The sequence below is a fragment of the Primulina eburnea genome, chromosome 7, assembly GCF_022965805.1.
Source record: "Primulina eburnea isolate SZY01 chromosome 7, ASM2296580v1, whole genome shotgun sequence".
Lineage (NCBI taxonomy): Eukaryota > Viridiplantae > Streptophyta > Magnoliopsida > Lamiales > Gesneriaceae > Primulina > Primulina eburnea.
In genome coordinates this window covers 1,677,328-1,700,002 of record NC_133107.1, presented here as the reverse complement: position 1 = coordinate 1,700,002, position 22,675 = coordinate 1,677,328, and the positions used below count along the sequence as shown (strand labels likewise).

Below are 22,675 nucleotides of genomic sequence, written 5' to 3'. Positions count from 1 at the left end.
TTATCCACGATAATAATCAATCATGATTCATCATCACGGATTACTCGTCACCAACGGCAAAATTATTATTTTGTCCATTAGCTGGTAAAAATATCGATTATTTTATTAATAAAAACTAAATACTGGTTATTCATTTAATAGTTTTTACTTTTAAATAATAACATATATTTGTTTATGTAAATATTATAAATAAGAAATTGAATTTAGAATTAATCAATCACCTAGTTTATCTTGTTAGACATATGCAAAAAATCAAGTGTTTATGAATGTATTTCAAATGAATCCATCTTGATGTCTTTAAATAACGGATTTAAAATTGACTTTATGATTTTTTTTGAGTAGGTCTCTTGTGAGATGATCTCACGAATTCTTATGTGTGAGACGAGTCAACCTTACATTCACATTAAAAAATAATACTCTTAGCATAAAATGTAATATTTTTTCAAAGATGACTCGAATAAGAGATCTGTGTCACTAAATACGATCAATGAGACTGTCTCACACAAGTTTTTACTTTTTCTTTTTTCTTTTTAATCCAAATCATATCCAAACCCGACCTATTTTTAAAAAACCTATCAATGTTATACTTTACTCTTTTTGAGTATACAACTTTTTTCCTAGCTCGGTAATAATTATGTTACCCGATCACGATCGCGTCGTTTGGTAGCAGACCTTTTTTTGCCTTTAAGACTTCTCCAGTTTTTTTTATCAGGGGAAGTATTGTTATTTCCGTAAAAATTAAAGAAAAATATAATAATTTAAACAAAAAAATATGCGTCAGATATCAAATATATTGGTTTTGAGAAATAAAAAGTTTAAAATTAGATAATAAAACCCAAAATTATTACTTTTTTTTGTTAATTAACTTGTGAATGTCGTTTCCATTCTCCAAGTTCATGATGTGACGGACCGACAGAGAGAACCGAAACTGCACGGGGCCCAATTTTAAAAATGGGCTAATCCACCCCCACTTTCTTCTACTCATCTTTCACCTTTAAATCACCGTCGTCCATCAAGATGCGAGGTTCATGGGAGAGGATCTTCAGGTTTCCACCGTCTTTTTCTCTTCCCCCAAAGCATGTGATAGATTTATTACAATTAATAAGTATTAGTTCGAAATTTTGTTTCAAATTTATAAAATCATAATTTAGATAAATTTTCGCCCTCTTATTTTCACATCGAACTATTTTCGGGAAGTGATTTGTACAGTTACAAAAACTTTGTGTGAGACGGTCTCATAGGTCGATTTGTGAACGGATCTCTTATTTGGATTATCCATGAAAAAATATTATTTTTTAGGCTAAAAATATTATTTTTATTGTAAATATTAGTATGGTTGACTCGTCTCACAGATTAAGATTCGTGAGACGATCTCACATGAGACCTACTCTTTGTACATATTCAAATAATACAATTTTGTTGTAATAATTCTTTTCATTTTTTTTATAACGTAAAAACTCGTAACCCCTGACATTCAATGCATACTGAATAAATCTCATTTACACGTAACTTCATCAGATCGAAGTACTCTAAGTCAAAATTCCGCTGACCGAAGATAACAAGAGTAATAAAAAAGAAATATTAATAAAAATAAAAAGAATTCGGAACAGCAAAGTCACTGACGTCACATCCTCTGACTCTTTCTTTCTTAATGGAACCCCCACTGTCCCTTCAACAAACCTCTGTTGTCTGTCTCCCTTCTCTCTCTAAAACAATCTGCTTTCTCTCTCTAAGATACACCAGGTTAACATGGTGAAGGACGATCTCCACACAACGGTGCCCACTTATTTCCGGTGTCCCATCTCCTTAGAAGTCATGGAATTCCCTGTCAGCTTATGCACCGGTGTCACGTACGACCGCGGCAGCATTCAGCGGTGGCTCGACGCTGGAAACAACACCTGCCCAGCTACCATGCAACAGCTCCACACTAAAGAGCTCGTCCCCAATCACACCCTGCGTCGTCTCATCAAAATTTGGTCTGAATCGGTGCCAACTCGCCCCGTTAAATCGGCTCCTTCGCCACAATCACTCTCTCGAGACCAAGCAGAACAAATCATCCTCCAGCTAGAAATTGACCTGAAAATGATTCACAGTACCCCTTTCCCTCCCTTTTATACCATCGGTCATAACCTATCCGTGCTTATTTCATTTGTTAATGAAGGGTGTGACAATCGGAAGGTTGTGACGGACGCTGGAGGAAGGCTTTTGCCGTTGCTCGTATCCCTTATCGGAAAGAAGCAATCTTTAAGCGATTTGTGTTTGTTGGAGAAAATTGTTTTGTTTTGTAACGTAATATTTAAGAATCGTGTGAAAACTGATTCCGAATTAGGAATAGATAATGCCAAGTTTCCAGGGATCGAAATGGGGATGTATGATTACAAAACAATAATTCTGACGTGCTTAAAGCAAGGAAGATTCGAGTTAAGAATCGCGGCAGTAGAATTTCTCGAACTCATGGTTAAGCATTTGGGTTCGCAAATGCAGCAATCTAGTTTAATCCCAGAAGACGACGAGATGTATTTTGAGCTACTAAGATTAATAGTCAGCTCGAATCGGAATTCCAATGCATTAGAAGCTTCCCTCAATCTTTTGTCCCGAATGGTCGTTTTCAAGAAGAACAGATCTAAAATGGTGCGTGTAGGAGGGGTGAAAGCTCTCACAAAGGCCCTATCGGAACCGGAATTGAGTCCACCATTGACGGAGAAAGTGCTCAAGCTCCTCGAGATTGCGTCGAGTTGCAGAGAAGGTAGGGACGAGATTTGTGGGAATGAGTTGTGTGTGCAGGCGATATTAAAGAAGGTGCTGAAGGTCTCAGATGCGGCGACTGAGCTCGCCGTGACATTGTTGTGGAGCCTGTGTTGTTTCTCCGGCGATAAGAGAGTGGCAGCGCTGGTGGCGGAGAGCAGCGGGGTGGCCAAGATTTTGCTGCTGATGCAGAGCAATTTCTCGCCGAATGTTAGGCACATGTGCGGTGATTTGCTTAAAATGTTGAGATTCAATTCTAAGGGTTCTTGCCTTTCATGTTACGATACAAAAACTTGTCACATTATGCCATTTTGATTTGAGGGATTTTTCAGATTCGCCTAGGGAAATAGATTTGTTTATTTCAGTATATATCTATTTTGTATAGATTTTTGTCTAGTCTAAATCTAAAGTATAAAATATTCTGGAATGCGTATGAATTGGGTTGTTGATTTGATGTCTCGTCACTTTGATTGACATTTATTCCCCAAATAAAAAAAAATCAAAGTTTGGAGATTGTTTGTCAAATGTGTGCCATTTCGATTAGTTTTAACAATATATATCTATATTAATTAAGTCTAAAAAATGTACACCTATTTTTTTAATTGATCAAGTATGAATAGAATATGAAGTCTGTGTGTAAATTGTTTTATGTAACGATTGTTTTTCATGTGGGGAAGAAAAGAAATCTATCTATATATTTAATTACTGCTTTGGACAGAAAAAGACAAGTTGCTGCAATTGTTGAAACAAAGAATATCAAGTTGGCAACTCTGGTCCAATCGAAACCACTCACTTTCAATTAAAACTATTCTTATTGATTATTACAGATTTGACCATTCCCAACCACTCTTTGACAGATTACAAAACATTAATTTTTGCGTTTGGGATGTCATGCAAAATTTTAAAATATTGTTTTTTTAATAAAAAATTGTGTCTAATAAAAAAATTCAACGGATCACATGCAAAATATATAGTCTGTTTTAAAATATATAGATCTCACATTTATATTTTAAACTTAGTCGGTTAAATCTGGCATAAATATACCTGTCATGAGGGGAATTTTTATTTTTTTGGGAAACTTTCGAATGATTAATTAATCCTGTTGAAGGTCGTAGGGAAAATTGGCGATCATTTAGAAATTAATCGATGTAAGACCAAAATACTATTTTTTGTGATTCTTAAAAAAAGAAGGATCCACTAAGAAAAATGAGCTTTTATTCACTGAGATACAATAAAAGTGACCGGGATTCATTTGTTCTTGTTTGGTTACTTTTTATATCCAACATAGAAAGTTGTATTAAAATAAATTATTTTATAAAATAAAAAGGAATAATTTGAAATTCAAAAGGTTGTAAGAGATTGTTCCCTAAGCACAACAAATACGTGGCCGATGACCCTTTTCTCTAAAATGCACCTTTTTCCCCATTCATTAATTTACATGTTTTGCCTTCCATTTTCTTATATATTGTGTTTGTAAAAAAATCGATTATGAACTTTTGTCTTACAAATGTGCAAAATTTTGTAAAGAAGAAGTCCAAAATCATTTTTTTAAAAATAAATAAGTTTAGGTTTGAAGGGGAAGATTCACAAATGATATTGGTGGAAGCAAATGGTTGCTAGTGGAAGTCTCTTTATTGTATGGGGTACTTCGGTTGGGTCGAATTAAGCAACCCACATGTGCTTTTATATTTTGGACATCCATAAATCCTTTTCAACTCCAGGTAATGCATCCATATCACCTCGAGATGAACCAAAATAGATTGCAACTAACTTGTGAACGAAAAGCTGAAAATTTGATTGATTTTAAGTTAATAGTATATATTATATACATGAGTTGGTTTTCTGTGTCATATTTTTTTATGAGTCGAGGGGGTCAGATTGGGGATACCCGATCACACGTTTAATCGGGTCCATTATCATTAGACCGGGTTATTCCCGGTTAAAATTTCAGTTCTATGTTAAAATTAATGAAACAATCACGTCCCAAAGTTTATAAAATATCAAAACTATATTATTTATACAAAACACTTAATAAATATATGAAAAACAGGGTTGGCTCCAATTATTTGGATAAAAACAAAAACATGTGGATTACAGGCCTGGCCCAACAAAAAATTAACCATATGTAAGCTCTTTGTTTCTTAAGAATAAAAGGCTGTGAGTACCTTTTAGGGTGTATAAGTAATCGGGCCTCATATTGGGCTTCTTTTTTTCTTTTCTTTTTTCCTCCAGTGATATCTTTTGTTTGTCTCAGTGGTTGGATTTATAAATGTCGATAAATTATTGAAGTACGCCCATTTTTATAATTATAAAAAAAATTTGAGACGGTTTTATGAATTAATTTTGTGAGACGTATTTTTTATTTAGTTCAACTATAAAAAATATTATTTTTTATTATAAATATGAATATGATTAATCCGTCTCGAATAAAACTGTGTTAGACTATGTTACTTTCTTTAGACTCTAGACAATCATTAACACGTCAAGGGTTAGATGCTCGGATAATTCTGATGTATCAAATTTATTAAAACGATATTTAATTTAGTTTCTATAGCTTTAATTTTTAGGTGAATATATAATTTTTTTCTTTATTATAATTTAAGACATTATATTCTTAAAAGTTTCGAAAAATCCATCGCAGTACTGTCGATTTTTCTATCCTAATCCGCATAGAACTTTTAATTTAAAAATATAAATTACGTGGCACCGCCATGAGCCCATAATTCTTTAATGCTTGGTCTAACCACTGCATGTTACATTTAATACAAATCCACAAAAATTAAAATATCAATTGTTGGTTGAGGTTTATGTTTTTTTTTATATATATTAATTTTTATTTCCATTTCCAATCCACATTTTATTACTATTTTAGTTGAAGACTAATCATCAAATTCATATATAATAAACATCACCCTATTTATTTATTAATATATAAATTAATTTTTCACGAACAAAAGTTTAGATTAAAGTTACAAGTTGACTAGATATGTCAGTTTATTTTATAATTATATCGGTTTTAATATATTTGATGCATAAAATGGAAAAGAAGAAGAAATTGGCCAGATGGTGGCCAGATTTGAAACTGTAGATCAAGAAAAACCGTGACTTTAAACTGCTGGAGGAAACAAAATTATTCGTCAAGGAATCTAAGATGAAACAAATTAGAATAGGAAGAAGTTTATAGAGGGCAGTGCTGTCTATGCCGTTCAAGATTTTAAAGCTCACGGTGGCCAAATTTGGTGTATGAAATTTAGTCCCGATGGCCAATATTTGGCTAGCGCCTACGGAGGCGAAGATGGGGTCGCATACTCGCATGTGTGTGGCGCGTTAACTCTGCAGACGCATCTGGCGATGCCAACAAGTGCAGTTTCGGAAGCCAAGATTTGGAAACAAAGACAAATTCTAAAAGGAAAAGGCAAAAAGATCCTTCCATCATCATCCCAGAAAAGATTTTCGATATCGAAGAGGATCCATAGCAGAAGTTTCGTGGCCGTATTGGCGATGATTTAAACCTTGCACTGGTCTTCATCCAATGTAATACATTTAGTTGCGCAAATTTTCAAAATACCATGTTAATCTTCTATATATGTATCTAATCAATCAGCATTATTCCATGGGACACCAACGTATGCTCAATCAGGGGAATGTAACTCAGAACGTTTCTCTAACAAACTTGTTCTCCATGGATAGGTCGGCCAAGGGCTCGATGACTTTGTCCGATGAATAACTTCCTTCCCGGGATCATAAGAACATACTATTCAGCCATGTAACGATCAAGGTGAGCATAGCCATAGATCAAGAATGATATCCTCGACATGGGGTCTGGTTTTTGTTACTGCGAATTTTGATGGCACAATCAAGACATTCCATAACTATGGATTACCGATTAAAAACATAGGAGGCGGAATTTTCTTGATCATAGATTTGAAGTGTTCCAAAGAATCTCAAGCAATTCGAGGGATGCCTGCATTTTTGTCAAGTAATTATTGTATCTTAGACCAGGGTTAGCTAAAAGTTGTAAATCTTTGTTATTTCATATTTTTATTGTACTGATTCTCAAAATTCAGAGCATCTCATCTGAAGAAATGACAGCGATCTCCGCCTAATTTTAGTTCAACCTTCTTGTGTGTTTATTGAATGTCTCTCTTTCCATGTAGATAAGTTGTTTCCCTTTTTTTAAAAGCTAAATATAAGTTGTTTCCAATCATTACTAACTTGTAACTTGGATAAATGATCAGTTTTCTGGTGAAATAAGTACGCCATTTTATGAAATGATTTGATTTGGACCTATAGCTTTGAATAAACATTCATTTTGGGTAAACCCTTCGGTGACCGCACGTCATTTAATTTAAAGCAATAAGGCTAATGCGGTAATTGAAAAGACAGTAATTATACATATTCCAAAATTAATGTCAGCACTCAGCAGTATACATAATGTTTCCTCGCCATTTCCGAATCCCAATTGTCAACAGGTCAACTTGTCTCTAGAAAAATATGCTACAAATTATTAAAATATTACAAATAAATAAGAATATATATATATATATAAAGTGAGTTTGAAAAGTCAAAAAAGTCCAGCACATCTAAAAGTCAAAGAATGGGTTGAAGGGATCACACCAAGATTGTGAGGGTGACACCATTGGAGCTGAAAACAAAGTCGATGGACTAGGATGAACATATTACTGTAGCCCGTCAGGAATGAGTCTCCCGCCGGTGAGAAGAATCCGGGCGATATCGGTTGTAGAGTCGCCGGCGCAGGAGATAATATGCCGGGAACTCGACTCATTTCCACGTCTGTGCTTTCAAGAATACTATCCATTATATCATCATCCACACCAGTATAACTGCTATTATGGGAGATTTCTCTGTCTTTTGAGCGAGGGCTAGTTTTCTCTATGGAAGCGAGGCGGGCAGCTGGGGATAGGTCCCCAGCTCCTCCGCTGGATGTGGCCGCCGAAGTGTTGCCGGTTAAGCGTTGGACAAGGTTCATGAAGTCGCTGACGGTGGTGTGTATGACTTTTGGGGACACTGCGTAGATTATGAGCGGCTGCCTTTCTTCGACAGGCGGAAATTCTTGCGGTGGTTGTTGGTGAGCCGGTGGAGGAACCGGTGGTTTTCTGATCTTGTAGGAGTCTTTGTTGACTTTGAGTATGCCGGGACGAGGGCCCTGCAATTCTTTTCTCGGAGATGACCTGCTCACTCCTCTCCCCCACTCGCCGCCGTCGGAGAAGAACTCTGAAGGTTCCATGAATAAGGGGGTTTGATGGATACAGAAATCTATCTTCGCTATGTGCAGGTTGACCAAAGGCGACTTGGATTTGAGAGTGAGAGAAGAAAGTGAGGGATATTTGGTAAACCTGTGTATTCTTAATTATTTGTTCTCCTAAGAATAATTTGTCTGTGTCAATTGCTGTGATGTTCTTTGTTGCGATTAGCAATTAATCGCCATTATTTTTTTATTTATACGGTAAATTTTTAAATATATTAAATTAGATATGTGATAATTAATGATTAATACAATAAAAAAATGTTACATAAATTATCGCCAACAATTTTTACTGTGTTGCCAAGTTGGTCATGGCCACTGCCGATAAAATATAAATAAATTCTTTGAAAAAAGTTTTACAAAAGCAGCGACGACTTCCCGAGTCTAAATTAAAACGTGTAACTTAATTATTGCTCAAATATAATATCGCTTTTTTATTTCTGATGACAAAAATAAGATTACCAAAAGATCATTATTACTCAAATAATATACATACATGTTATTAAATATCTGTTGTTTACAGAATATTTCACTAATTAAAATTGAGTATGTCTTTTATGAGACGATATTATAAATTTTTATCTGTGATATAGGTCAACCCTACCGATATTCATAATAAAAAATAATACTCTTAGCATAAAAAATAATATTTTTTCATGGATGACCAAAATAAGAGATTCGTTTCACAAAATACAACACTTGACCGTCTCACACAAGTTTTTATCATTAAAATTAAATATAATCAAGAAAAGACATTTTTTTATACGGCCTATGATTATTTTATAATGTGATCTAAAAAAAATAAAAGCTTGTATTAATTAATAAGTTTATTGGATGCTTAATTAGTGCCAAACAAAGAGGAAAATATTGGAAATTTTTTGTATAAAATACTTAAAAATTTCGATTAATAATTAAGTACTTAGCTCACAAATGCTCATGTATATTTTTAATAATTTTACCATAAAACAATCTAGCCAATCATCATATATTATTAATGAAAACTTCTATCTCGTATAGGTCAAATTAGATATATATGATGACGACATTAGAATTTAATAAACCAACCTGGATAAATTAAAGTATTGTCTTAATAAGAACATAAAGATATCGTACTACTTATTAATTATCTTTTAATATTAATGCTCTAGAAGAGCAATGTAAATAAACTCTAGGGATAAAAGATTCTGCTTGGTTTTGTCTATGAAATTTTTAAATAAATAGACAACTGAAAAAAATACAAATTCTAAAATTATGTTTTGATAATTATATATTGTGGTTGTCAAAATAACATGAAATGAATCACATTGCTTCGTTGTTATTTAGTGAGAAGTGTTAAACCTTATATTTCTTAAACATGACGAGATTATAAAAATTTATATCAAATTATCAGAAATAATTGCATAAAACATATCGGAATCCATAATAGTGAATTGGTTTGGATGAAGTCTTCCAAAACCAAATATATTTCCTAATTCTTTACAAGATCAATCACAATTTTTCATTTTAATCTTTTTCAAAATAGAGTAGGTCACTTGTGAGACGGTCTCACAAATCTTTATATGTGAGACGGATCAACCCTACCAATATTCACAATAAAAAATAATATTTTTTCATGAATGACCCAAATAAGATATCTGTCTCACAAAATACGACCTGTGAGACCGTATCACACAACATTTTGCCTTCAAAATATCCTTAATGCTCACTTTAATCCCTTTCAAATTTTATTTAGTTGAAAAAAAAAACATATTTTAAAGTAAAAGATTTAGAATGTCTAGGTATGAGGGAAAGTGATTGAAACTTGCTTGAGAATAGTTAAGAATTGTAAGACTAGTATCATCTGGAGCCTGTGTTAAAAGCAAATCAGAATAAGTGTTACTTAAGCATAGCATATGGTTTGTAAACATGATTAACGTGTGTAGGTCCTTCTTGATTATCAATGTCGTACATAACATACACCTACATATATATATATATATATATATAAGAAAAAAATATGTAGAGTACTGTCAAATAAAACTACTTGTGAAAGATGACAAAAGACTCAGGTAAGGAGCTATATATATTTCTAACATGACTTCAATTATGTGTTTTTTGTTTTTCTTTTGGTTGTTTTGACTAGCCATACATGTGATCTGTGTTATGGACAGACAGTAAAGCAAATTGCGGAGGGTCCGGAATTGTTCCAGAGGCTCTTACCGAAAGTAACTATGAGAACTGGAAAACCTGCCTGAAAAACTATTTGGTCGGGCCATGACCTTTGGGGCGTTGTCTCTGGAAAGTTCGCGGAGCCAGATAGAAGGGACGAACATAAACACGATGAATGGAAGAAGAAGAATGCACTGGCATTGCATGCCATCCAGCTCTCATGTGGAAAAGGCGTATATAGTAAGTTTAATGAAAAAACTCATCTGTCTGCTGAATTTGTGTGGAATCATTTGGTTGAGAGAGCTTGGGGGCCGAAGCAACCGACGAAGCCATCCTCTCATGACGTTCAAAAAGCTTCGGTTGGTCATGATACAGCAGGTGTTTCTCAACTCTTATCTCATCTCAAAGTTTCACCATAATATAAGGATCCAATATGTTGTTATTATACCACACATTGTACGATTTTGTTAAAATTTTGAGTTAGCTTTTGGAGTTGAGTTAGGTCTAAGTTTTAAATCTTAAATCAGAGATCAGGTTCCACAACTATGTGTTGGACTGATTATAATTGGGCCATCTGATCTGTCCATAGTTGGGTCATCTATAAACTTCACGCTCCAAATGTTCATTCATGTTCGTGAAAGAGGCGTGGTAGTTATCTCACATCGGATAAAATCTCTTAGGAGTTGTATATATAGACTTTAACAATCATATCCCTTGAGTTACCTTTCAGGGTTGAGTCAGGTCTGTCTTTCAACAATTATTAGTCAGTTGAAAAAGCTTTAACAACGGTCATCTTTTTTTCAACTCGAAAGTTTTAAAGATGATGTTTACAATAATATTTGTAGGCAACCAAGAACAACTCAAATATGAGCAGTTGTACAAAGCTGTTCAGAAAGGAGACTGGAAAGCTATACATGATATTATTTCGGTCGATTCAAATGCTGTGAGGGCAAGAGTCTCATCTCATCAAGATACAGCCCTGCATGTCGCTATTTTATCTGGACATATCGAGATTGCTGAGAGGCTGGTGAACAACATGAAAGAGGGAGATTTGATACTGGATAACGAATATGGGGCGACAGCCCTGTCTCTTGCTGCTATTTGCGGTGAAACAAAACTGGCAAAGGCAATAGTTAAAAAGAACAGAGATTTACTTACAATTGAAAACCAACACGAAGACGGGCACCTTCCCGTGATTGTGGCTGCTTTATATGGACAAAAGAATATGATTCGTTATCTCTACAGAGAAACTCCTAAACAATCGCTGAAACCTGAAAATGGTGATAACGGAGTGTTGCTTCTTAATAGTCTTATCACAGCCGAATCTTTTGGTAAGCTACATATGAAGAGGTATTCGTCATTGATTCCTTCATTCCATGCTCCTAATCTTTGCTGGTGTTTGTTGTAGATGTTGCTTCAATGCTATTAAAACAATATCCAAGACTGGGGGTTAGCTCAGATGGCCATGGCAACTACCCGCTTCGACTATTGGCTCACAAGCCTTCGGCATTCCGCAGTGGCACTAAGTTTACATTCTGGGAACAATGCATTTATTACTGTAAGTTTAAGTTCCACATAAGTACGAGCGTAATGATCTTTCATCTGGTCTAGTGAAGGAAATTATAAGTTTTTTCCTCTAGGTGTCAAAGTTCACTCACCATGGGACAGTAATCGGTTTTCTTATGATGAAAACCTTGCACAAACCCAAGCATTGAGCGATGACGACCACAGAATTGAAATTCATGAATCAGATGGTGAAGACAATGTTAATGGGAAAGCACATGGAGTACCAAATCTGTGTACGAGATGCATCTCTCCACTGCTAATTGTTTTTTTCCTCCTCTCAAAATCAGTTAGTTCCATGGATGAAACTTCTTGATGACTATTCCGGCTTACTTGTAACGTTAGATGCTCAAACTGTTATTTGTTCAGGTGCCATTTGATATGAAGGATTTTAGGTTTCTTAGCCGTATTTGAATAAGAAAAATGTGATGATAAATGAGCGTGCTTTATGTATGATGAGGTGTGAAAAGTTATTGATCAAATCAGGAACTTAGATCAACTTTGCTGACCAGTTTTGAGTACTTTTGCAGTTTTAAGGCTGTTTCACAAATTGGGTTGGGGCATTTTACGATGCATTGGTATGTACGTAGTATCCTTCATTTACTGCTACTTATATATATGGGAAAAAACTTGTGACAAGCTGTTGAATATCTACAAATTATTCAGTTCCAGAGATCAATTATATTCATCACAGAAAGTTGGTACATGATGAAGCTGAAAACCTCCTGATTTGTATGTTTAAGGAGATACAAAAGTTGAGTAAGTCAGATCTCGACGATATGGGAATCGACTCAATAATTTATGATGCTATCAAGCATGGGATTATTGAATTTATAGATGAAATGCTGAAACATAATCCCGATATAATATGGAAAAAGGACAAGAGAGGAAGAACAATTTTTTCCCATGCGATTGTATTACGTCAAGAAAAGATCTTCAGCCGTATATATGGCTTAGGAACTAAAAAGAGCATAATGGCCCGAAGACATGACGTTTTTAAGAACAACTACTTACACCTTGCAGCAAAACTATCTCCTCCTTCTCGACTCGAACGCGTGTCTGGAGCAGCCTTACAGATGCAGAGGGAACTACAATGGTTTAAGGTCAAAATATTAGATTCCAATATTTAACCACACAAAGAATTTTACGATATAAAGAATGTCCTTGAATGTCGCGATTTATGTCTGTAGGAAGTTGAGAGCATTGTTCAACCGAAGCTGAAAGAAGAAGTGAACGAGAACAACAAAACGCCGATCACTTTGTTCACCGACGAGCATAAGAAACTTTCCAAGGATGCAGAAACTTGGATGAAGAACACCGCCGGATCGAGCATGATTGTGGGCACACTCATCGCTGCTGTCATGTTTACGACAGCTTTCACAGTTCCAGGAGGCAACAAAATCGACGGCTTACCGACCATGTTAGAATCTCAGCCACGCCCCTTCTTTATATTCATGTTTTCAAATGCCTTGTCAATGTTCAGTTCCTCCACTTCTCTGCTGATGTTCTTGGGAATTCTCACGGCTCGATTTTCGGAACAAGACTACCTCAAGTCCTTGCCTACGAAGCTGATCTTCGGGCTTTTGTGCTTGTTTGTCTCCATTGTTACGATGATGTCATCATTCGGGGCAGCGTTGTACTTGATTCTTCACGATCAGTTACCTTGGGTTACCGTTCCAATCATCGTTCTTTCCACTATTCCTATAGCTCTTTTCTCTCTTCTCCAGTTCCCACTCTTGATCGAGATGATTTACCGAACCTATTGGTCTGGAAATTTCGACAAGCCCAAGAAAAATCGGCATTTTTCCCCCTGATTTCCTTTTTGCACATCGATCTACTTTATGTTTCTCTTTTCATACCGTTGCAACACAAAGAACATCTGAGATGAATGCTGATTAGTAGATTATCACTTGTTGGTTTGCTTGCTTTCCCCCGATGAAGCATAAAATCACTTACGTCTCAGTATCTTCTTGCAATATATATATATATATTTCACTTTTAAATTACGATATTTTTTTTTTGCGTTTTAAGTATTTTATGGTTGAGATATCTTAGGCAGTGTTTGTGATGGTCAAATTAGTTATTTGTTATTCTCAATAAACCTATTCTTATGGGTGTCCTATTCTTTAGGATTAGTTGGTATTTTTCCATGTAACTTGCCATGAGATATGGCCTTTTCTGTTTTGCTTATGTCTGTGTAAAAGACTATAAATGTCTGATGCTCTTTTAAAGAATAAAAGAAGTACATTCTCTCCTCCATCTCACGTGTCATCCATTTTAGTTTCAATATTTGGTATCAGAGCCTCGCTAGGGGCCTGATTGTGAGTGAGAAGTGTGTGAGTCTAAGTGTGTGAGTCTACAAAAAATGTCAGAAAAGTTCGTGCAACCAGCCATTCCAAAATTTGACGGTCATTATGATTTTGGTCAATGACGATGGAAAACTTTCTGAGAAGCAAAGAGTTGTGGAGTCTTGTAGACGAAGGAATACCGGCGCTGGCAATTGGAACCGCACCAACAAGTGAAGCACAGAGAAAAAGCGTGGAAGAAGCCAAGCTCAAGGATTTGAAGGTTAAGAATTTTTTATTCCAGTCAATTGATAGGGAAATTCTGGAGACAATTCTTGACAAAGGGACATCAAAGGCAATCTGGATGTCAATGCGGCAGAAGTACCAAGGTTCCACAAAAGTGAAGAGAGCACAACTTCAAGCTCTGAGGAAAGAATTTGAGTTGCTTGCTATGAACGAAGGAGAGAAGGTGGACAACTTTCTAGGAAGAACTCTCAGTGTGGTGAACAAGATGAAATCAAATGGTGAAAACATGGAGCAAAGTATGGTGGTTAGTAAGATACTTAGATCATTGACTTCGAAATTCGATTATATTGTATGTTCAATAGAGGAGTCAAATGATTTAAGCATCTTAACCATTGATGAACTTCATGGAAGTCTTCTTGTCCATGAACAAAGGATGCAGGGACATCAAGTGGGGGAACAAGTGTTGAAAGTTGCTCATGATGACAGTTCTGGAAGAGGAAGAGGAGGAAGAGCCATCTCTAAAGGTGTCAGAGGAAGAGGACGTGGAAGACAGTCCCTAAACAAAGCAATTGTTGAATGCTTCAAGTGCCATAAACTCGGACACTTTCAATATGAATGTCCAGAATGGGAGAAAAAGGCAAACTATGCAGAGATGGAAGAAGAAGAGGAACTCCTGTTGATGTCACACATGGATATGCACCAAATCAAACAAGATGAGGTCTGGTTTTTGGATTCAGGATGCAGCAACCACATGACCGGAAACAAAGGTTGGTTCTCTAATTTAGAAGAAGGTCTTTGCCAAACTGTGAAATTAGGGAATGACATGACAATGAATGTGGTGGCAAAAGGAAGTGTAAGAATGCAAGTTAATGGTGTCACTCAAGTAATTTCAGATGTCTACTTTGTTCCTGAGCTTAAGAATAATCTGCTTAGCTTAGGACAGCTTCAAGAAAAAGGATTGGCAATTTTGATTCAGAATGGAACATGTAAAATATTTCACTCTAGAAAGGGCTTGATCATACAAACTAATATGAGTGGAAATAGAATGTTCTACTTGTTAGCCACTGCAGCCCCAAAAGAGAACTTGTGCTTGCAAACAGAGCTAGAAACAGAAAAGGAAGTTCACCTGTGGCACTGTCGGTTTGGGCACCTTAATTACAAGGGACTCAATACATTGTCACAAAAACACTTGGTAGCTGGCTTACCAAATCTGAAGTTTTCAAAGAAACTTGCACTATTTGCTTGACTGGAAAACAACACAGGAGATCTATCCCAAAGAAAAGCATGTGGAGAGCCTCAAAGAAATTACAACTAGTGCATGCTGACATATGTGGTCCTCTCAAGCCTTCTTCAAACAGCAACAAGAGGTATATCCTAAGCTTTATAGATGATTTCTCACGTAAAACTTGGGTTTATTTCTTACATGAGAAATCCGAAGCATTTCAAAACTTCAAGAACTACAAAATTAGTGTTGAAAAAGAAGTTGGTGAACACATTGCTTGTCTAAGAACAGATAGAGGTGGTGAATTCACTTCACACGAGTTTGAAGAATTTTGCAAAACTCAAGGCATTAGAAGGCAATTAACAGTGGCTTATACTCCTCAACAAAACGGAGTCGCTGAGAGGAAAAATAGGACGATCATGAATGGTGTGAGAGCTGTATTAAACGAAAGGAATGTTCCGAAGGTATTTTGGCCAGAAGCTGTGAAATGGTGTGTACATGTGCAGAATCGAAGTCCAACTTCAGCAATAGAAAATACAACTCCTGAAGAAGCATGGAGCAATGTGAAACCTACAGTGGAATACTTCAGAGTCTTCGGGTGTGTGGCTCATGTTCACATACCAGATCAAAGAAGAACCAAGCTTGAGGATAAGAGTAAAATATGTGTTTTCTTAGGAATCAGTGATGAATCCAAAGCTTACAGATTATTTGATCCTATTTCCAAGAAAATCATTATAAGCAGAGATGTCGTGTTTGAAGAAGAGAGAAGCTGGGATTGGGGCAGAACCGATGAAGAAATGAAAGTTGATGTGTTAGTGTGTGAAGATGAAGAAGGAAATCTTACAGAAGAAGAAGTTGAGCAAGAAGAGGAAGCCAATCAAGAAGAAAATGAAGAAGCTAATGGCAGCAGATCACCTGAAAGTGAGGAAAGCAACACTGAAAGTCCAGTTCAAGGGAGGGAAACAAGAGTTAGAAGAGAACCAATATGGATGACAGATTATGTGACAAGGACTAATTTAACTGAAGAAGAAGAAAATCTCATGATGCTGATGGCTGAAAGCGAAAATGATCCATTCTCTTTCGAAGAAGCACACAGAAACATAAAGTGGCAAGAGGCAATGAAAGTTGAGATGATGGCTATAGAGAAGAACAACACATGGGAGCTGACAGATCTACCGAAAGGAGTCAAACCAATTGGAGTTAAGTGGGTTTTCAAAACCAAACTCAATGAAAATGGAGAAGTAGAAAAGCACAAAGCAAGATTAGTTGCAAAAGGATATGCACAACGATATGGAATAGACTACACAGAAGTTTTTGCACCGGTTGCTAGACTTGATACGATACGTCTAATTCTCGCACTTGCAGCTCAACATGAATGGGAAATATTTCAACTTGATGTGAAGAGTGCATTTCTTCATGGGGAAATTAAAGAAGAAGTTTTCATTGAACAACCCGAAGGTTTTATCAAAAAGGGAAAAGAAGACAAGGTTTACAGATTGAAGAAGGCTTTGTATGGCCTTAAACAGGCACCAAGAGCATGGTACAGCAAGATAGAAGCATATTTTACGCGTGAAGGGTTTGAAAAATGTTCTAGCGAGCACACTTTATTCACCAAGAAAGAAGGAGACGACATACTTATTGTTAATCTCTATGTAGATGATCTCATCTTTACTGGAGACAATAAAAGTATGTGTGAGAAATTCAAAAGTTCAATGATGAGAGAATTTGATATGTCTGATTTAGGGAGGATGAAATACTTTCTGGGAATTGAAGTTATACAAAATGAAGCTGGAATGTAGTAGCCCGAATGCCGAATTGGGTAATTAACGGATTAATGGTGATTAATCATGATCGGAAGGTCCGAAGATGGTTCGGAAGCACCGAAGAGTTCGGAAGGTCCGAAGTGAGATCGGAGGATCCGATCATTAGGTGTCAAGAGTTGATCGACACGTGGGAGTTCGGACGTTCCGAAGTGTAGGTTCGGTGGATCCGATCATGAGGTGTCAAGAGCAGCTGGACACGTGCATGTTCGGACGGTCCGAAGTGTATGATCGGAGGATCCGATCATGAGCTGTCAAGAGCCAGTGGACACGTAGCGTTCGGACGTTCCGAAGTGGTGTTCGGAGGATCCGAACATGGCCTATAAATAGTGGTCGGATTTCCTCATTTTGACTCGCCAATTCAGAGAGTTCCATAGCATTTCAGTCGTTTCTGACAGGTTCTAGTCTTGTTCCGAGATTTGGGCACTAGCGGGGAGCTGCTGGTCTTGTAGCAGAGCTGTGCTCTAGTTGGGAGCTAGCGGCATCAGCGGGCTAGCGACGGACGAAGGTTTGGAATTTTATCAGTATTTATCTCAGGATTATCTAGTTAAGTCTGGTAGATAAGTTTAGTGATGGTTTTCACTTGATGAATAGGCTTGGATTAGACCTGTTGTCTGGTTGTTCCAGTGGATTAGGATTGCTGTGATAGAGGTACGAAAGTACTATCCGAGATATCCTGGTTGAGTATACATTCATATATGTGTTGCATGATTATGTGGTGCATTGATATATGTCATATGATGCATGCTATTATGTCACGTTTATTACTGCACGTTGCATTTCATGTTGAGCCGTATCTCCTTCGAGATAGCCTTTGCTGTTGAGCTGTATCTCTTTCGAGATAAGCTATATCTTGGGCCGCTCAGCCCTGTCTTGTGGACGCATGGACACCGAGAGTACACAGTGGCCGACGGGTCGGGAGGGCTTCGGTGGTCCGGGACATTTTAGGTCCACGTCTGTCTTGTAGTGGATGCAGTGACCCAGAGGTTGGACCGCGCGGCACTATCCACTTGGCGCCTCTAGACTGAGCATTGTTGAGATCCTTTTGTGATTCCTGTTTCTTGACTACCCCGGTATCATGATCATAGCATGTGCATTTCATATAGGTCTGTATACTCATACTTTTGTACTGGGCGTTCTTATCGCTCACGTCCTCGGTTTTGTTTATCTTGGACACCCCATTCCCTCGGGGCAGGTCTCAGGTTGGATGGTTCCGGAGGAGCAGGAGGAGGACGTTGAGTAGCCGGTTGGTTTAGTTTCGGTATCATTTGATTCGATATGGTTGTACCAGATATTCTTTACCTTATTTTGAGTTGTTCTAGACTTCGATTGGGTTGTATAACCATTATTTTGTTGACTTTTCCGCTATTATCTCTGATTAGTAATTATTAAGTTAATTGCATGCTTAGTTTTCAATTAGTAGGTGATTCTGGAACGGGTCACTACATTTATGGTATCAGAGCATGCGTATGATTTTGGGATATAGATTTTGTTTTGGGATTTCCGTTGACCATTTTTCCCTATTCTATCTTGTAGCGATGGCTGACCATTTTGATGACGGGAGTAGTCAGGGGAGTGTAGGTCGATGGGGTGACCAGGATGATCTTAGGCGTCACCATGAGCATCGTCATCGTCGGGATGGTCCTAGGCGTTTCGATATGCATCGTTTCATGCAGATGGGGCCTAAGCCTTTAGTTGGCGGTGAGACTCCCGATGATGCGGAGGATTGGTTAGAGCGCATGGAGAGTTGTTTCCGCGCATTCCAGTGCACCGATGAGCAGAAGATGGAGACCCTTAGTTTTCTTCTTGAGGGCCGTGCTCGCAGGTGGTGGCGATCGACTTCTGCGCCGATAGTTCAGTCTCAGGGTAGAGCGACTTGGGCCGATTTCCGTGCAGCGTTCATGCAGCTGTACTTTCCTCCAGCCCTTCGCCAGGCCAAGACGATTGAGCTCTTGAACCTGAAGCAGGGGAGTATGTCTGTTGATGAGTATCAGCAGAAATTCTTTGAGTTATTACCCTTCGCTCCTCATATCAGTGGCAGTTCTGAGGCCAAGTATGATCATTTCCTCCAGGGCCTTAATCAGGAGATCTTTGATCGAGTCACTGTCTGTGATAATCCTACTTCGTACGATGGGTTGGTGAACCGGTGTCGTCAAGCAGAGATCAGTCTCCAGCGTGGTAGGGCTATTCTTTCTTCTAGACCTCCGAGTACTTTGAGGCCTCGATCTCAGTCGTTCAAGAAATCTGGTTCGTCTTCTTCTGGATCTAGATCTCGATCTAGCGGTGTTTTCCGCTTTGGTAAGAAGAAGGAGTCTTGTGCGCATTGTGGGAAGAACCATCCATCGGAGCAATGCCGAGTAGCCGCAGGAGCTTGTTATCAGTGCGGAGAGATGGGGCATATTAAGAAGAATTGTCCTCAGTTGCGAGGTGGAGCAGGATCTGGTTCTGGATCTCAGGCGACTGTTCAGCAGAGGAGGCAGGGTCAGGCAGTGGGTAGTTCGAATCTTCGACCTCGTGCCCAAGGTCAAGTTTTTGCGTTGAACCAGGATCAGGCTGCAGACGAGACCGAGAGAGTCATAGCAGGTACTTTTTGTTTATGCGGTATTCCTGCTTTTGTTCTTATAGATACCGGAGCATCTCATTCATTCATTTCTGCACGATTCGTTAAACGTCATAAGTTACCGCATGTTTCTCTAGATGTCATTCTTTCTGTTTCTACCCCGATGGGTCATTCGGTTTTAGCCAAGTGTCTAGTGATGGGTTGTCCTTTAGATTTTGAGGGTAACGAGTTGACTGCGAATCTTATGATTCTGGAGATGGAAGATTTTGATTGTATTTTGGGTATAGACATTTTGACTACCTACCGAGCTACTGTGGATTGTTACCAGAAGCTTGTTCAGTTTCGTACGACTGAGAGCTCTAGTTGGTTTTTCTATGGTGAGGGAGCGCGACCTCCGATGCCAGTAGTATCTGCTCTGAAAGCCTGTCGTGCTTTAGAGGCGGGCGGGGAAGGCTACCTCATCTATACAATTGATACGTCCACAGGTAGTGTTGGTATAGAGGATATTCCAGTGGTTTGTGAATTTCCTGATGTATTTCCAGAAGAGATTCCTGGTTTTCCTCCGGTTAGAGAAGTGGAGTTTGGCATTGAATTAATGCCAGGGACTGCACCGATTTCTCGTGCCCCCTATCGTCTGGCTCCGTCAGAGATGAGAGAGCTGAAGCAGCAATTGCAGGATCTTCTTGATAAAGGTTATATTCGCCCGAGTGTTTCGCCTTGGGGAGCTCCAGTCTTGTTTGTCAAGAAGAAGGATGGATCGATGCGGTTGTGCATTGATTATCGCCAGCTGAATCGGGTGACGATCAAAAACAAGTACCCATTACCCCGTATTGATGACTTGTTCGATCAGCTTCAGGGTACTTCTGTTTACTCCAAGATCGACTTGCGATCAGGTTATCATCAGATGAGAGTCAGAGATGATGATATTTCCAAGACTGCATTTCGTACTCGTTATGGGCATTACGAGTTTCTAGTTATGCCATTCGGATTGACGAATGCGCCAGCGGTGTTCATGAATCTGATGAACCGAGTCTTCCGAGATTTTCTGGATCAGTTTGTGGTGGTTTTCATTGACGATATCTTGATCTATTCTCATAGTGTGGAAGAGCATGTCCAGCACTTGAGGATTGTGTTGCAGATTCTTCGCGAGAAGCAATTGTATGCTAAGCTGAGTAAGTGCGAGTTCTGGATTGATCGTGTAGTATTCCTTGGTCATGTGATTTCCAAGGAAGGAATTTCTGTGGATCCCAGCAAGATTGAGGCAGTGCTAAATTGGTCACGACCTACGACGGTGGCTGAGATCCGTAGTTTTCTAGGTCTAGCAGGGTATTATCGTCGCTTCATCGTGAATTTCTCCCAGGTAGCTAGACCTTTGACGCAACTTACTCGGAAGGATGTTCCATTTGAGTGGTCATCTGAGTGCGAAGATAGTTTCAGAGAGCTTCGTCGACTTCTGACTTCTGCACCTGTTTTGGCGTTACCGTCAGGATCTGATGGTTTCAGTGTTTACACCGATGCCTCTTCTCAAGGCTTAGGGTGTGTGTTGACGCAAAACGGTCATGTGATTGCTTATGCTTCCAGACAGCTGAAATCTCACGAGGAGAAGTATCCTACTCATGATCTAGAGTTGGCAGCTATTGTGTTCGCGCTGAAGATTTGGCGTCATTACTTGTACGGGGTTAAGTTTGAAATCTTTACTGATCATAAGAGTCTGAAATATCTGTTCACTCAGGCTGAGTTGAACATGAGGCAACGTCGTTGGATGGATTTGCTGAAAGATTATGACTGCGAGATCAAGTACCATCCAGGATCTGCAAATCTCACAGCTGATGCTCTTAGTCGCAAAGTGAGAGTTTCTGCACTTCAGACCAGTGCTATGATTAGTACTATTCAGGATTGTTGTTCGTTGGGATTTAATTTCAAACATCGGAAAGGTATGGAGAGCATTCGTGTTGCTACCATTTTATCTGAGCCAGCCTTGTTCGCTCGGATTCGAGATGCTCAGATGTCTGATCTCAAGACTCAGAGATTAGCTCGGTTAGCGGGTGGAGATAGCAGTTTCCATTATCAGTCTAATGGTCTTCTGTGTTTGTCTAATCGAGTTGTAGTACCAGAAGATGATAATTTGAGGGAGGAGATCTTATCTCATGCTCATCGAAGTAAGTTGAGTATTCATCCAGGAAGTAATAAGATGTATAAAGACTTGAGGACACGATTTTGGTGGAAAGGGATGAAGCGCAGTGTTTATCAGTTTGTTTCCAAGTGTCTTGTTTGTCAACAGGTTAAGGCAGAGCACCGTCGACCTGGAGGATTATTGTTGAATCTACCTATTCCTGAATGGAAGTGGGAGCATATCGCGATGGATTTCATTACTCACTTGCCATTATCGTCGAGGAATAGTGACGCTATTTGGGTAGTGGTGGATCGACTCACCAAGTCTGCTCATTTTCTGTCTTATAACCGGGATTTCACTTTCGATCGTATGGCTCGATTGTACATTCAGGAGATTGTACGTTTGCATGGAGTGCCTGTCAGTATTGTCAGTGACAGAGATCCTCGTTTTACCTCACGGTTTTGGGGTAGTTTCCAGTCAGTTTTGGGTACTACACTGAGTCTGAGTACTGCTTATCATCCGGAGACTGACGGTCAGTCAGAGAGGACTATCCGTACGCTTGAGGATATGTTGCGAGCCTGTGTTATGGATTTCGGACCCGCTTGGCAGGATCATTTGCCTTTGATTGAGTTCGCGTACAACAACAGCTACCATCGTAGTATTGGTATGGCACCATTTGAGGCGTTGTATGGGCGACGTTGTCGTAC

At 38.3% G+C, this 22,675-nt stretch overlaps 3 protein-coding genes across 3 annotated transcripts; 2 read left to right on the top strand and 1 right to left on the bottom strand.

The window, feature by feature from the left end:
* Window positions 1-1,622: 1,622 nt before the first annotated feature.
* LOC140835961 (U-box domain-containing protein 28-like) lies at window positions 1,623-3,129 on the top strand. The gene has a single exon (XM_073201374.1). It carries the CDS (start codon window positions 1,750-1,752, stop codon window positions 3,058-3,060), a length of 1,311 nt encoding a protein of 436 aa, XP_073057475.1. The 5' UTR covers window positions 1,623-1,749; the 3' UTR covers window positions 3,061-3,129.
* A 4,039-nt stretch (window positions 3,130-7,168) lies between these two features.
* On the bottom strand, window positions 7,169-8,178 carry LOC140835960 (protein MKS1-like). Its single transcript, XM_073201373.1, is given in 2 exon segments — window positions 7,169-7,417; window positions 7,420-8,178. Coding segments are annotated over 2 exon segments (663 nt in total). The 5' UTR covers window positions 7,994-8,178; the 3' UTR covers window positions 7,169-7,328.
* Window positions 8,179-10,012: 1,834 nt separating this feature from the next.
* LOC140835959 (uncharacterized) lies at window positions 10,013-13,650 on the top strand. Its single transcript, XM_073201372.1, has 8 exons — window positions 10,013-10,059; window positions 10,162-10,537; window positions 11,005-11,490; window positions 11,568-11,717; window positions 11,800-11,958; window positions 12,253-12,300; window positions 12,389-12,825; window positions 12,913-13,650. Exons 3-8 carry the CDS (start codon window positions 11,196-11,198, stop codon window positions 13,534-13,536), a joined length of 1,713 nt encoding a protein of 570 aa, XP_073057473.1. The 5' UTR covers window positions 10,013-10,059; window positions 10,162-10,537; window positions 11,005-11,195; the 3' UTR covers window positions 13,537-13,650.
* Window positions 13,651-22,675: the final 9,025 nt, after the last annotated feature.